This window comes from Mobula birostris, chromosome 6 (assembly GCF_030028105.1).
Source record: "Mobula birostris isolate sMobBir1 chromosome 6, sMobBir1.hap1, whole genome shotgun sequence".
NCBI classification, from domain to species: Eukaryota; Metazoa; Chordata; class Chondrichthyes; order Myliobatiformes; family Myliobatidae; genus Mobula; species Mobula birostris.
In genome coordinates this window covers 179,538,294-179,554,226 of record NC_092375.1, presented here as the reverse complement: position 1 = coordinate 179,554,226, position 15,933 = coordinate 179,538,294, and the positions used below count along the sequence as shown (strand labels likewise).

The 15,933-nt window shown below is 37.7% G+C and overlaps 1 protein-coding gene across 4 annotated transcripts in view; it reads left to right on the top strand.

Annotated features, from left to right (window-relative positions):
- Positions 1-15,352, top strand: part of marchf7 (membrane-associated ring finger (C3HC4) 7) — a 44,040-nt gene extending 28,688 nt beyond the window's left edge. For 2 of the 4 annotated variants that reach the window (XM_072262007.1, XM_072262011.1), the window contains 4 exons: positions 5,790-5,962; positions 6,628-6,731; positions 7,034-7,144; positions 14,680-15,352. In XM_072262007.1, coding sequence (XP_072118108.1) covers positions 5,790-5,962; positions 6,628-6,731; positions 7,034-7,144; positions 14,680-14,829 — 538 coding nt within the window. In that variant the 3' untranslated portion in view covers positions 14,830-15,352. Of the gene's footprint in view, positions 1-5,789; positions 5,963-6,627; positions 6,732-7,033; positions 7,145-7,684; positions 7,734-14,679 lie in introns of those variants that run through there. The other 2 variants (XM_072262008.1, XM_072262010.1) reach the window with 2 other exon arrangements.
- The last annotated feature ends 581 nt before the right edge of the window (positions 15,353-15,933 follow it).

Sequence of the window (15,933 nt, the reverse complement as noted above, 5' to 3'; positions counted from 1 at the left end):
CTGAAAAAAAATTGAAATGGGAAGGACATGCCGCTGGAGAAAAAGCAAATGTCTTTGTTCCTCGCATCTCCTCAGAACGCGACTGCAATCCAAAGTCCTTTGGCGATGAAAATTTTAAAAAGAGAGCTAGAAATTTGAAATAAAAACAACAAATGTTTGGGGTGGCAGGGGATGAACTCAGTAAGGGAAAGAGAAGCTATGCGGAAGTTTCATGTCAAGACCCTTTATTACTCCTTCTACAGAATCCCAAACTCAAAATGTTACCTGTTTCTGTTTCCACGGACACTGAATGGCCTATTAATCTTTCCTGGCTGTTTTGCTTCATGGAATTGGAAACACAAGAACTCAAACTGTTCCTTTTTTTTTTTAACCAGCCCATTTGAGTCTTTCCGTGTACTCTCTTCCATGTATCCTGCGCACGTGCACATCTCCCCCCCCCCCCCCATTTTTTGGGGGATGTAGAAGGAAACTGGACCAACTGAAGGAAACAATGTATTTTTTCAGAATGTACGCACTATTCGCAGCACTAGAAGTTGCAATATAACCTGGCTTGCTTGAACAATGGGAGGGAAGCTCTACCTGCCACCTTTAGGAGGTTTTGATCTTAAATGGTACAAGAAAACGATACAATAAGATCTATTTGAATATTAAATTAATGCATATTTGGATGACTTTTGGAGGAAGAAAGGCATGTAGCCTGATCTTTTCAAAGTAAGTTTATTATCTAAGTCCATATGTCACCGTATACAACCCTGAGATTCGTTTTCTTTCGGGCATACTGAATAAATCCAATAATTGATTAAATGACTGCTGGAAAATCAGAAAATCCAAAAATCAGTTCCTTATTGATATTTGTACTTGACCTAGGCACAAGAATTTGCAGAGAAATGCAGTCCTCCCTACCAAACTCTGGGTTATAATTTATAAGTTTAGTCAGTAATTCTGACGAGCTGCATCATTGCTTGCATATTAATCAATGACAATATGACTCTCTAAGAATGCAGGGTCCCAATAAAAGTGGCATCGTTTTCAACTGGAAAATATTGCGGTTTGATTCTCTGTACATACCTGAAATGGGGTATGCTGTATTGAATGATATGCATTCAATAAGTTGAGTTTACAGAAGATTTCTTGGGCAGATCACACATAGCTTGCAGTATGAGTTGAATTGGTGACTTTTAAGGTGTATTTGAGTTAAACTGTAAGACGTGGGAGCAGAATTAGGCCATTCAGCTCATTGTGTCTGCGCCGCCATTCCATCAGGCCTGGTCCCGGATCCCACTCGATCCCACTCAACCCCACACACAACTGCCTTTTTGTTATGACCTTTGATGCCCTAACTAATCAGAAAACTATCAATTTTTGCTTTAAATATATCTGCGGTCTTGGCCTCCACAGCTGTCTGTGGCAGAGTATTCCACAGATTTTATATATAAAAAAAATAAATTCCTCCTTGCCTCTGTTCTAAAGGGTTGCCCCTCAATTTTGAGGCTGTGCCCTTTATTGCAGATACAATAGAGACTTTTAAGAAACTCCTGGATAGATACATGGAGCTTAGAAAAATAGAGGGCTATGGGTAACCCGAGGTAATTTCTAAAGCAAGTACATGGTCGGCACAGCACTGTGGGCTGAAGGGCCTGTATTGTGCTGTAGATTTTTTATGTTTCTGGACATACCCACCAGAGAAGACATTCTCTCCACTTCCATCTTATCGAGTCCTTTCAACATTTGGTAGCTTTCACTGAGATTTCCCCCTCCCCCACATTTTTCTAAAGTCCAGTGAGTACAGGCTCAGAGCTGCCAGATGCTCCTCGTACGTTACCCCTTCATTCCTGGAATAATCCTCATGAACCTCCTCCGGTCTCTCTCCAATGACAACACATCCTTTCTGCGATTTGGGCCCAAAACTGTTGACAATACTCCCAAGTGCAGCCTGACTAGTGTCTTGTAAAGGCTCAGCATTATCTCCTTGCTTTTATATTCTATTCCCCTTGAAATAAATAGCAACATTGCATTTGCCGCCTTTACCACAGACCCAACCTGTAAATTCACTTTCTGGGAATCTTGCGTGAGGCCTCCTAAGTCCTTCTGCACCTCTAATGTTTGAACCTGTTCTCTATTTAGATGATAGTCTGCATTTTTGTTCCTGTTACCAAAATGCATCATCATACATTTCCCAACATTGTATTCCATCTTCCACTTTTTTGCCCATTCTTCCAATTTGTCTTAAGTCCTGCTACAGTTGCATTTCTTGCTCAGGACTACCTACCCCTTCCACCTATCTTTGTATCATCTGCAAACATTGCCACAAAGCCATCAATTCCATGATTTAAATCACTGACAAACAATGTGAAGAGTAGCTGTCCCAATACTGATCTGCTGAGGAACGCCACTAGTCCCTGGTAGCCAACCAGAAAAGGTCCCCCTTATTCCCCAATTGCTGCTTCCTGCCTGTCAGCCGTTCCTCTTTCCATGTCAGTATCTTTTCTGTAATGCCATAGGATTTTATCTTGCTGAGCAGCTTATCAAATGCCTTCTGAAAATCTCCACTGCCTGTCTTTTGTCCACTCTGCTTGTTACTTCCTTGAAGAACTGTTAACAAATTTGTCAGGTAAGGTTTCCCTTTACGGAAACCATGCTGACTTTGATTTGTTTTATCATTGGTCTCCAAGTACCCTGAAACCTCATCCTTGATAATGGACTCTTAACATTTTCCCAACCACTGAGATTAGGCTAACTGGTCTATAATATCCTTTCTTTTGCCGCCTTCCCTTATAGAGTGGATTTCTAAGGAAAATTGGTACACTTTAAATGTAACAGATATCAGATATATTTTTGGACCTCTTCTGGTATATTAGCAGTCTTTCAACTTTTTCTGAGACTGTCATGAGCAGCACTCTGCCCTGCTCTGCCTTGCTTTCACTCCATTCCCAGTCCTTTGTATTTTTGTGAGACCTTTTACAATGCCCAGATTATGATTCTTTCTCAAATATACATATTCCTCATAGTAACACCTAGGGTAGTAACATGTTTTTTTTTAAGTTTTAGAATGTGGCTGTCAGTTTTGTAGTTTAATAGAATATTCAGAAATGTTTTTTTAATAATAACATCAGAGGAGAGATTATCATATTGCAAGGATTGACAACAGTACTGTTGCTCAGGAGCGTTTTTCGTTCCTTGGTGACCTTGGCAGAAAGAGAATCTGTGAATACAAAAACTAAGCAGTTGTGTGAAAGAAGTGAAGTTCTGAAGTTTCCTGGGTTGATTGTATTTTGAAATATCTCAATTCCTAAATGCATGGGATTCTCCAGATGCTGGAAATCCAGAATAACATACGTAAAATGCCAGAGGAACTCAGCAGATCAGGCAGCATCCATGGAAAGGAATAGTTGGCATTTCAGGAAAAGAAAGAAAGGTGGTGGGGGAGGAGCAAGGATTGAACAATTACTTCCTCAATTCCTGCCTTCTAAATTTTTCTCTTGGTTGAAAGCTATTTCCTGATCTTGGGATTACAGGTGTTGCCACTTTGGTCTTTAATGGAAATGCAGGTGAAACTGACATTCTTCCCAGGTGTCTCAGGAAATAGCTTGTTAGCCCTCGCTGGCAGTCTCCCAACTCAGCACTGTGAAACTCACCTTTCTCCAGCCTCATATGTTTTAGGACACACTGTTCCTGCTAAATCCATGAAATTGAGATGTCTTGCCCACCCAGGCCCCGGTTTGTGTGAATACTGTAATACCCTGTTACAGCTCAGTGCAGGAAATAACAGATCGCATACAATTTTTTTAAGTGTATTTATGAATATTATCTTAAAAGAGTTAGTAGAGCAAAGAAAAGGAGGGGGGGACAAAAAGGGCCCATTATAATTAATAAGCAGTCAAATATACGTAGGTTGGAGCTCAAATCTTCCAAAAGTCACTGATCCCCAGTAGATTCCTGCACCTTGGCTCCATTGAATTCTGCAACTGGTCCACTCTAGCATCTTCACTCTTCATCTTCTGCCGAAGGGGGGGTAAAAAAACTCCACCAGTGTCAGGCACAAAAAAAAATGCTTGCTTGGCCTTTTCTCCAGATTGGCATGGCCTACATTCCTAAGCACCCCTTATCTCTCTAACAACCCAAACACTGTTAGCAGTGAAACCTTTACTAGGATGTTACTCAAGTATAATGGTCCAGCTTTCTCAAATGATTTCCACAACTTCTCTGTCAAATCTAGTTGGTATTCTATCTATTTTATAAATTGAGTTGAACCAAGAGACTGCTTCCATTACATCTGGAGGTTTCATAAATGATGCCACTGAAGCAGTTTTGTAACGTATCCAAAATATCTCATCATTTATAAAATTGGTTTTTCTAATCATTTTTATGGTTATGATATATTCCAGTTTATAGTAGAAAAATAAATACAATTCTACTGCCCTCAGTGCTGATGTGCAAAGCTAGGCAGCGAGTTAAGCACTTAGTCAAAAATCACCCGAGACAACGGCTTTCTTCGGGGTTTTTTAAGGAGAGTTGACTTGTGAAACTGTAGAAAGTTAAATAAAATATGTATTAAATTCAATCAGTACAGAATTGTGTACCTGTTAATTCTCGTGATCAGTGTTAACCAGGGAAATACGCACATGCAACGCTCCATGACTATGCTCTGTAAACAAGTAAACTCATGGTGTAATAATATCTTAATGATAAACAATAAACATAGTACTTCAAAACATGTCTATGAAATGTTTATCAATATTAACACAACTTAAGACTCAGATATTGCTGTTTCAAGGGCATGTAGAGAATGGAGGTGGATGTCTTTCCAATGTGTGTTTGAAGTTGAATCCAAATTAACCTGCACAGGAACTGAAATATAGATACAGGTATATATTCATATGTAGCCCCACCCCCGGCCACCCTCAGGGTTGCTGGGCTCGCTGTCGTCTAGGGAAACAGCCTCGGCCCCGCCAAACTGGGTAATAGTTTGTTTGGATGCTGTGTGAGGTACCCCACCCCGCCCAAATAACAGACAATACACCAGATGCAATTAAATGATATACAGTTTATAGATATTACTGGAACTATATAATTAAGATAAAATATAAAATGAAAATAAAAGACGCCACACTTATCAAAGTTCAATCTCTTCGTGCACAAAACAGTTGGAGCTCAAGGACCTTCTCTTCACCCTGCGACCCCTCGGACCACCTCGACCAGCCGCCTGGGACCAACATCGGTGGTCGACCAGACGCTCTACACGAGTCTGTCTCCGTCTCCTTGCTGAACGCCCTCCTCGGGGTCCGACCCCGTTAGCGGACATCACAGCACCTCATCCATCCTCTGTCTCGCTCTCCCGCCTTCTGCCCCAAAACCCCGCGCATACAGTATCTTCAAATACACCAAAACCATAACAACTATCCCAATTGGTTAATCGCACCCTCTTATCACCCTCTAAACCAAAACAAGCTGCTAGCACAAACTTACTCAGCGTTTAACACAACAAAGCCACATTCCCGATATTAACATAACAAAGACGCCATTTTAATTAGCCTCCACAGTAACATAAGAGTCGAAAGCCCCTTACACATACAAGGAGTGATGTTAATACAAATTAAATTGTATGTGAAATGAACAGCACCTCTAGAACCCAAAATAAACAATAAAACCATGTAATATGTGGAAAGGAAAATTGTAAAAGTGGTAATTTAGAGTGAATTGTCATTTTAAAAAAAAATATATACTATTGCTGCAGCCCTTGCTGCCAATGAATCAAAAATGGAATGAAATTTAAAGTGTAATTTTTGTAGTTTACTTTTAGAAGATTCTGATGATGACGAAGAGGATATTTGTCGGATTTGCCAAGTCGGAGCTAGATCAACATCATCTAATCCTTTACTAAAACCATGCAATTGCACTGGCAGCTTGCAATATGTTCATCAGGAATGTATAAAGAAATGGTTGCAATCCAAAATAAATTCAGGTAAAGTGGGCACCTTAGTGACTTGTGAAGAGTACCATGAAATTCTGTGTGATGAAACTCGGGAGTAGATGGTATATTTGGTAATACCATGAGATTTTGAAATTTTAACTCTCAAAGTTTTGTTCCTTCCCTGATCTAATAAAGTTGAAATTTGGATTCTTTTCACCTGTTTTTTACCTCCAAGTTCTCAGATATCTCAAAAAAAAAAATTAGCTGGAATTAAACCTTCCACATTAAAATGTAAAGTAAAATAGTGGGTTATAGAGCACTGTTATTGGTAGCAATTAAGGAGGTTGCCTTTCACTGGGAAATGGAGAAGGAACAAATTTCTACCATTGGTTTAGTTGTTTACAGGAGCCAGATGTAAAAAAAAAGTTCAGAATTTTCTCTTGATTCAGAATAACTGATTTAACCAGCTTCTAAATTTATACAAGTGGACTCAATGAAACACAATGCCACTTAAAGAAAATGTGTAGTTAGATAGCAGGGCTGGGAGGTTTGCCTCCCGATGCAGTCTTTTCATGGGCAAGAAATGTATTTAAACTTGCGAAGCAGACCCATTAGAGTAAGTTGACTAGAGCAATTATTTACACATTGTGAATGGTAAACATGATAAATGGGGAAGATGTGAGATAAATGGATATTGTTTGTTGAATTTATTGCAGGTGCTGATTTGACTGCTGTCATCACATGTGAATTGTGCAAGGAAAAGTTGCAGCTGGATTTGGAAGATTTTGATGTTCATGAATTGTATAGAACCCATGAACAGGTGTCTAAGCTTTTAAACAGATGTTTCTCATTTCTAGGATATTGTTCAAATGGTACACTGCTTGAGGCTTTAAGCTGTGCTTTTTTTGGAATATAGTTGTCCATGAAACAACGTAATTTTAGCAGTTTATTGGAAACTTTGTAAAGGGCAATTGTCAAAACAGAGGAACCAAACTAGTTAACTCTTCACTAAGGTATTAGAATGTTATCATTTGTATGGTCAAAATGTAACACATCTGCAGAAGAAAATGGGTTGCTCTGAACTGAAATTTTCATAACCATTTGTACTTTTTATGATTTTAGGCACAGCGTAATATCAGTTCTGGTCTTTACCTTGTTCTTTTACTTCATCTGTGCGAGCAGAGATTTTCTGAGATAATGGGTGGCACAAGTGAATCAAGGACCAGACTTCAGGTGAGCATGAGCTATAATAGATTGTCGACATATCTAAATGATGTAACTTCAGTGCATTTGGTTATTAAGCTTGGCATTAAACTAGCCACCATCTGCATGTAAACTGTTTCATTAATATTATCAAATTGGAAGTAAACTTGTAATCAGGATGTTTAAGTGTTTTCTCATTGTGGATCAATATTTAGAAAATCCATCTGGAATGCTAGGAGAGCAACCAGTCCTTTAATTATTTTTAAAAATTGAAATACAAAAAACAAGTTTATTTGATAGCTCTGTTTTACAACCCTTTCACTTCACTAAAATGCAATTAATTGTTTATTTCAGTCTTTGAACTAGTGCAGTTTCTGTGTTAGAGAATGCTTTGTCCATTCTTCATGTTTGGTGTATGGTTGTAGTTTTGAACTTTTTAATTGAACACGACAGAAATGTACAAGATTATTTACCAGCGGGATGATATTATGCTTCTGAGTTTTCCCTCCACCCTTTCGGTACAAAGGGTGAAGATATATGGTTTTGACATTGTCCACTTTTTGCTTTCAGTTCATCCACTTGGCAAGAACCCTTCAGCAGCACATACAAGATCTTGAAAGTAGGTTTCTCGGATGCCCATATGCCCTAATTTGGGCAATCCAGTGCTTTGTGCCCTTTTGGAATGTGCTCTTAATTATAAACTATTAAAACTGTTCACATTGAAATTGCAAATAAATCTCAGACAAAATGCTTTTTTGGAATGTAAAAGTTATCATATATGAGGGTTAAAAGAATCTTTAAAACTGAACGGATAACAGGGCCACTTCAGATTTTTTTTTAAATCTTTGTGAACAGCTGATTTAAGTTTCCCACATTGCTGCAGTTCCCAGTATATTGGATGCCCTTTAGTTTTCCAAAATTTGTTACAGTATCAGAAGAATCTATTTAAACGCCATCAAATCGTCACCTCTTGGGGTGTGGGGGGTAACAAAATGGCCAATGTTGTTCAAGTGATATATGCATCAATAGTTTAAATGCCAGCTTTAATAATGTAGTCCATGATGTTACTAAGTTTCATTTACTGTAATAAGAATCATGGTTAGATAGGCAAGATAATTGAGCATACCTCCTAAATCATACTGCAACACTTTAATAATAAAAAAAAAATTCCCTTTCCTCATTTCTAAGTTAATTGAAGCACCGAAGTGCTATTTAGTACCCGATGTCTATGCCATCCTTGGTCCTTCTTCCTCAATATGAAATGCTCCATAATGCGATACCATGCACTGCATAATTTTATACATCCAGTGCATCGTCTGTTTTCACTGGCTGCTACCATCCTTTGTTTTAAACATCTTTTATGGCTGCAAATCTTTGATCTGAAAATCATCTTTTATTCCCGTAGTCCCACATTCTGCTGCTGCTCACCAAAATGTAGGAATTTCAGCCTATCTGATGTTGATAAAGGATTTGAAATTGTATCTTTCACTTGATTGTTTGAACCTTGTACATACTTCATATGCAGTATTTGCATAGAATTATCCTGACCTTATTGTTGCTAATAGGCTAATTTCCAAACAAGTCTTTCTTCTGCACCTCTTATAAAGAAATTGCAAAAAAATTGCAATTGAATAAAAAGAACTCACTTTTAATGAAGTCCTTTTTATATTTGCCATCTATTGTTTTTTTGTGTGTATTAAGTATCTTGTAATAAATATACATTAGTAGGTTTGAGTTTTACTGTCCCACAATTTTTTCTTCATTGAAAATGTACATTCAGTGAAATGTATCCTCCACGGGCTCTGCTTTCTTTTTAGACCAGCTTTTTAAGCATTCCCTGCCTGTGAAACTTGATTCTTGCTAACTTGTACCTGTCTTGACTCAGTTCTGCAAATGCTACAAGGCAGGTTTTTTGAAGTTTGTTCCTTGGGCCAGTAATGAACATTGTTAACCCTTGGTGGGGGGGGGGGAGATGGCAGAGAAATTGTTCTGAAACAGACATCAAGAGTAACAAGAATATCTTGCATGTATAAGATACTTTTGATAGCAATACATTCAAAAGCTTCCCTTCCAGCAATCTGTTTGAAGTGTACTGTTGTTGTTCAGTTGTCTCCAGACTCAAAGGTGTCAATGGCAGTAAGGTATAGACCAGTTAAAATGTACTAATAGATAGGAAAGAAAAATATTGTTCAGTGCATGGAGAAAATATTTCTTTTTCTGCTTTGATTTTCTGCGGGCATTCCGGCTTTTGGGTTGCGTTTTATGGTAGTACTGGAGTGTAGTTAGGAAGTGTCAATACTGCTAGAGAATTTTTGCTTGATAGTTAATGTAACTGACTATATATGCATTTCATATTGCAGCAATAGGTAAAATTTGTCTGGAGATGAACAGTCTTCAAAATCTGTGTACTGATGCAGATTTAAAAATAAACAGCAATGTTCTAGCAACAGTACCTTCCATGATCGTGTTGCTTGACAATTGTCTAAACTTGCACATCAGGGGCAGTTGTTTTTGCTGCTGTAAATGTACACTTGATTATTCAATTTTGAACTGCAAGGAAAATATTATTGAGAAAGGCAAGTTTATATTGCTTAACTCCAATATGTGGCATTGACTTTAAATATAATGTCCTGGATTTGGATGACTAACTTGTTCCGTTCTTTTTGTAAGTTGTGCTACGTTGGTACCTTGTCAACAAATTCTTCAGTAAAGCATGAAGCTTATAAAGTTAGCATTCTAGAAGCACAATCAGTGCCTTGGAAGTAGAAATAATATCTCAATTATAATCCTGCAATCGTTGAAATTTGTAGGCTCTTGTTTCTGCGGGATTTGTTATTTTGAGTGAGATGAGGCTTTTTCTCAAGGTTTTTCATTTTAAGGTTAACTTTTGGTTTGGAATATGCATTGAAATGATTCTTCTATCTAGTTGAATTTTATTTGCCTTGCTCATTTGTATACTCTATAGTGGACTTTGTGGTGAAATTGATTTCCATTTACAATAAGTTTCTCCAAATTATAAGCTTCAAGTGCAGTTACTTGATACGACTTACAAAATCCAATCGTGAATCATTCTGGAAGTGTCGACTTAGACAGCATTTTGTAAATTATGTACTGTAGGTCACTAACTTGTTTATTTACGTAGTAGTATTTGCTGGTAAGGTAAATGAAATAACAGATTTTATTAGATTTGTCTGTTTGCATTGAAATACCCGAAAGCCAGAAGTGGAAAAACCATTTGGCGTTGAATGAATGTATACCAGAATGACTGAAATTCTGGAAGTACTGGAGACTTTACTGATATTTCAAACCATCTTCAGTGTTAGTTTTTGTCAGAGGACTGAAGAGCTGTTAATGATTGCATAAAATAGTAAGAATTGGTAAACATTTGTAAAATTCTTCTAAAAGCTGCTTTTAAAAAACAGTATATCAAAAATGTGGTTTAAAGGAGCAGGTACATAGTTTTGGTCTTTCAAGTTGTATAGGAAAACATAACATTTGTGTTCAACAGTACCAATGTGAACATTAATCATTGAATGTTACAATATTGAAGAAATCTGTGAGTTGGGATGTAGACTGGCTAGATGTAAATGTCAACCTTGAGCATTGATTTGGGGACATTTGCATTTTACTGGTAGAATGATCTCTGTGGAGAGAACTGTAAGCTGTTTGAAGATGCTGCCTACTAAGTGGATTGTGCATTTGGTGCTGTATTGGACATAATGGTAGAAGGAATGTGGAAGCTTTCCTTTTAAGAAGTGTGTGAACAAATCAAAGGCTGTTTGAACTTACTTTTCTCTCTTTGTCTCTTCTCCCCTCCCCACCAAAGAAAGTTGTCACTTATTTCCTGATCCTCCTGACAGAAGTGAGGGCTGTTTAGAAATGCATTGTAACTCTGTTAGTCACAGCTCTGATGTATTGTTATCGATGTTCATAATGTCTACATTTGACCATGCATACAGAACCTGTCAGCCAACATATCTTCACCCATTTAAAAATGATATGGCATACTCTTTGTCAACTTCTATTAAACAGAAGAATATTGCTGAAATTAAAAGCTGATAATTACCCCTCTATGTGCATTTTCACCCTAAACTACACTTTTTTTGGGGGGTGAGAAACAGGAGATAACATGGACAAATATTTTACAGAATTCAAACAGTAAGGATAAACGGATCAAATTCAGAATGCACAGAGTGACTCTTTGTAATGCATTATTAGTTATTGCTGGGTTCTTGTCCATTTCCAAACTTAAATTATGGTTTTTGACAAGATATAGTGAAGATAGTTTATTAACATTGATGGGTAGGGTGTATGGGGAAAATGAGATTTTTGGTATGAAGATTGAATAAATCCTATTAAATGATGGGCTACAGATGATCGGAGTGCTGATGTAGAAAATTGCAATTAAATAAACTATTGGACATGGTGGATTTGCTTTTACTGGAGAAAAAATGAGGATTTTTCTTCCCCTGAAGCTGTTCAGGCCTTTGAGATGACTGGAAGATTGTTTAGTTCTAATAGCCATACCTGAGGAAGCATACACTTGATTCTGTAGAGCTTGCTGAAGTTTGTGAGATGCTGGGAAGGAGTGTTGGTTAGATAGAGTGCCTGGAACTCTACAGAGTCTTTTGAATAAAGATTCTCTTTTGACTGAAGAAATTTTTTCAGAAAATTCCAGTGGCTCAAAATCTGTAGGTGGAGCAATTAGAATTTCAGACATTGAATAGGGTGTTAAGGAAACTTAGGTTAGAAGGACCTTCAGGATATTATCGAATGGTGTAATGGGTTCAAAGAAGCTAGCTACAAAGACTCTTTGTATTCTGGATTTTTTTTTAATTTGAGGAAGTTCCCAGGACCTGATGTAGATGTGTTTTCAAAACCTCAGATTATAAAGAGGCTAGTTTTACGAAATGAGAGCCTGTTCAGAATAATGCATGGCTTTCTTTTTTTTAAGGGGCTACTATAGAATAGAAACTTGTGGGTTTTTTTTTAAAAAAAAAAAGTATATAAAGGCTTGGAATGCCTTAGCACAGCAGAATTCAATGTATTGCTGGTAAGGAAATGATAGGTCAGGAAATAGACAGATCTGGTGGCCCATTCTCTGAAGCTCAGAATTGAATGTCACTGGGAGCACTACTACTTGTGTGCTGATGGGTTGCTGAATCCCTAACGGTTTGGGAAAAGATTGTACAAGGATGGGCTTTCCAATCCATAGCTGGCCCTACCCCTATTCGCATTGACACCTGGGCAAATCAATCTGGCCGGTGATGAATTTAATTGGTACAAAATCTGCAGATGCTCTACTCTGGTCTTCAAAAAGGAACTGCTGGATGAACAGTGTGTTTCTGGGGAATGCAAGAAACTTAGTTCCCCCAGCAGTTTGGTTTTGATTTTTTTTTGGACTAATTTAGATTCTTAGTGATGAATGGCTTTTGGTTTTTACATGACATCATGACATTCATGTACTGCTGGTCATTGAGATCTTACACACCTTCGGATGAAATAATACTTTTTTAAAAAAAAAACTAAAAATGGTTCCCCATCAAAATGGCATGATGCAATACTGCAGTAATTTTGAGGCAATCCGATGTTCTGTTGTATAATGTTTATTTAGCCTGCTGACTTGTAAAAGATGGATTAACATTGATTTTTGTCCAGAATGTCAGCTGAATACTTTATCCTTCAACTTGATGCTGCACTTCATTTGCATTAATTGTTTTAGCACCATTAACACTTTACTCATTCACTTGTAGTCATAGTGCACTACAACTCAGAAGCTGGCCCTTCTGTCCATCTAGTCCATGCTGACCATTTTAATGTCTAGTCCCATATATTCACATCCAGATTATAGCCCTCCATGACCCCCTCATCAATATACCTATCCAAGCTTTCCATAAATTTTGGAATTGAACTCTCATCCACTTCTGCTGGCAGTTCGTTGAACACTGTCGCCACCCTCAGTGAAGAAGCTCCCCCTCTGGTTCCCTTAAATATTTCCCCTTTCACCCTAAGCTTATGACCTTTAGTACTAGTCTCAGCCAGCGTGTGTCCGGGGAGGACAAAGCCTTGGTGTATTTTCCCTATCTAAACCCCTCATAATTTTGTATACCTTTAAGTAGTCCCCTCATTCTCCTGTGCTCCAAGGAGTAAAATCCTAACCTGTTTAACCTTTCCCTAAACTCAGCTTCAAGTCCTGGCAACATCTGTGTAAATCTTCTCCACACTCTCAGTCTTATTGGTATCTTTCCTGTAGGTAGGTGACCAGAACTGCACACAGCACTTGAAGTATGGACTCCTAAATGTCCTGTGTAACTTCAACCTCCCATCCCAACTGCTGTGCTGGGTGTTCTGATTTATAAAGCCCAATGTGCCAAAAGCTCTTTATGACCCTATCCACCTGTGACACCACTTTCTAGGAATTGTGGATCTGTATTCTCAGGTTCTGTTTGTTCTACAACTCACCTCGGTGTCTTACATTGTGCAAGTCCTACCCTGGTTTGTCCTCCCAAAGTGCAATACCTCACGTGTCTGCTTTAGTTCCCTTTTGCTTTTTTTTTTCCTTTCCCTGTCCACTACTTCCCCAGACTTGGTATCATCTGTAAGTTTGCTGATCCCATTTACCACATTAATATAGATGACTAACAGCAGTCCCAGCACCAGCTCCTGTGGCATACCGCTAGTCACAGGCCTCCAATCATTGAGACAACCATCTACCATTACTGTCTTTTGCTAAACCATTGCTGAATCCAATTTTCCATTGTCCACTGCCCTTTTATTATCACATTCCTCCTTCAGCCCTTTACCTCTTATTATCACCTCCCAGCTGCTTACTTCATCTTCTAAACCCCCCCCCCCCACCTGGTCTCCTGGTCTTATAAAGTCAGCTTGTACTTCTCTCTAAACCCCACCTTCTCCCCCCCCCCCCCCCCACCTGGCCACCTATGTTTTTTGGCTCTTCACTCTCCCTTTTCAATCACGATGAAGGGTTGTCAGTCTGAAATATCAACTGTTCATCCCTCTGTAGATCCTGCCTGATTTTCCTCCGGGATATGTTGCAAATGGTGACTTGAAGCTCTAAAGTTTTCGATTTCTGAAAATCCAATAACAAAGGGATTCAGCTGCATGATGAAACTGATTATTCTTGGAGAAGAATGTTTAGGTTTTTTTAAAATTCAAAGTACGTTGTTTTGAGGGGGCCAATATATCATAAGTTTGCTGAAAAACTTGGTGATGAATATCCTGCCTAAATGCATGAGTGGAAATAGTTTTAAATGTGGGAATTTTGGAACCATTAGGATGAGCTGTGAATAAGTTATGGCAAGTTTCAAATGGTTTCAAAAGAGCAGTGAGCCTGTTGGTTAATCTTTGCCATATTATAGTAATCTATTTAATCACCTTTTTCATGGGTGCAGGAATCATTCTTGAAATTTAGATAGAATTGTCTTAAAATTTGCTATTGTCAGTTTAAGCTGATCAGTGAAATGTAGTACACAAATTTTTAACCTACAAATTCTCTCCATGTGTATCAGACTACATTATGTACCAAAATTCATTATTTTTCACAGCCACAGATGAAGATTCTGAAGATGAACAAGATAGATTTGAAAGTAGAACACCAAGAAGTTCTACTTAATGGAATCTGTGAAGGGGCATCCCAGTACAACAAGTCTTTATATAAAGGCAAAACATTATATTCATTTTTGACTTTTGCTTGAAATTGCTAGTGGAATATCAAATAGATACTGAGAACCTGGGTGAATTTGTGAATGGCTTTATGATTTGATAAACATTTTAAAGCTTTATTTGTAATAATTATGAACAAAGAAGAAAGGACTCTTTGCAACACTGTCCTTGGGCAGCTGAGGTTCTGCACAGCTGCTGTTTGCCTATGAAAATTTGACTTTAAATGTCAAACCCAAATTGGAGATGAAAGTTGTGAAAATTCTTCAGAAATTTCTACATTTTAGGAGGAAGTTTCCTGCAAGTGTGCTTCCTGCATAAAATGTATACAATCTAATTATTTAAATTGCAGCATTGTTTTGCTTAAAATGACTAATCAATGATACAACTGGGTATTCAGTAATGATTAATGAAATAAAATGTATTCATTTTCTGAAGGGGAAATGCTAGGTTAAAATCTTGTAGCCTTTTTTAATTGCAGTTTTCATAAAGGTACTAAACTGAAATTGTCTGAACTTTATAAACTGAATAAATAAGTGTGAAGTATTAAATTTCCAAGCTTGTTTAATGGTTTTCCAACTTCTGAATGGCATTGGTACATTTCCATTACATAGAGATAAGTATTCTGCACACATTTAGAAAATAGTTCTTTAAGAACAAATGAAAAAAGAGATTTTGTATTGGAGAACATAATGAGACTGAGAACTGAAATCCCAGCACCTGATGACTTAGAGGCTGGCTATGGAGACTGGATTATAATCTTTAAAATGTAGACCATCCCTGGGTTAAGTGTCTGATTATTTTATTTTAAATATTATGTGCAGTCCTACTTAAGAACAATCATTCATAATATTGAATTCAAAATTAAGATGGCACTATATTCACTTCAGTAATTTGCTTCTTTTTGTGCTTGTTTTTAATGAAATTCTTTGCGGTACTGTGCCGGAATGGTTACCATATAGCTTTTAGTGTATTTTCTGTCTTTTGAATGGAACCCATTCATTACCTGGGGACAGCCTGTACCACGAATTTTGGAATGGTTACCACAGATTGGAAAATAGCAAATATAGCTCCACTAACTAACAAGAATGCTATACTGTTATTAGCAGGGGAAAATACTGGAATTATTCTGAAAGTGG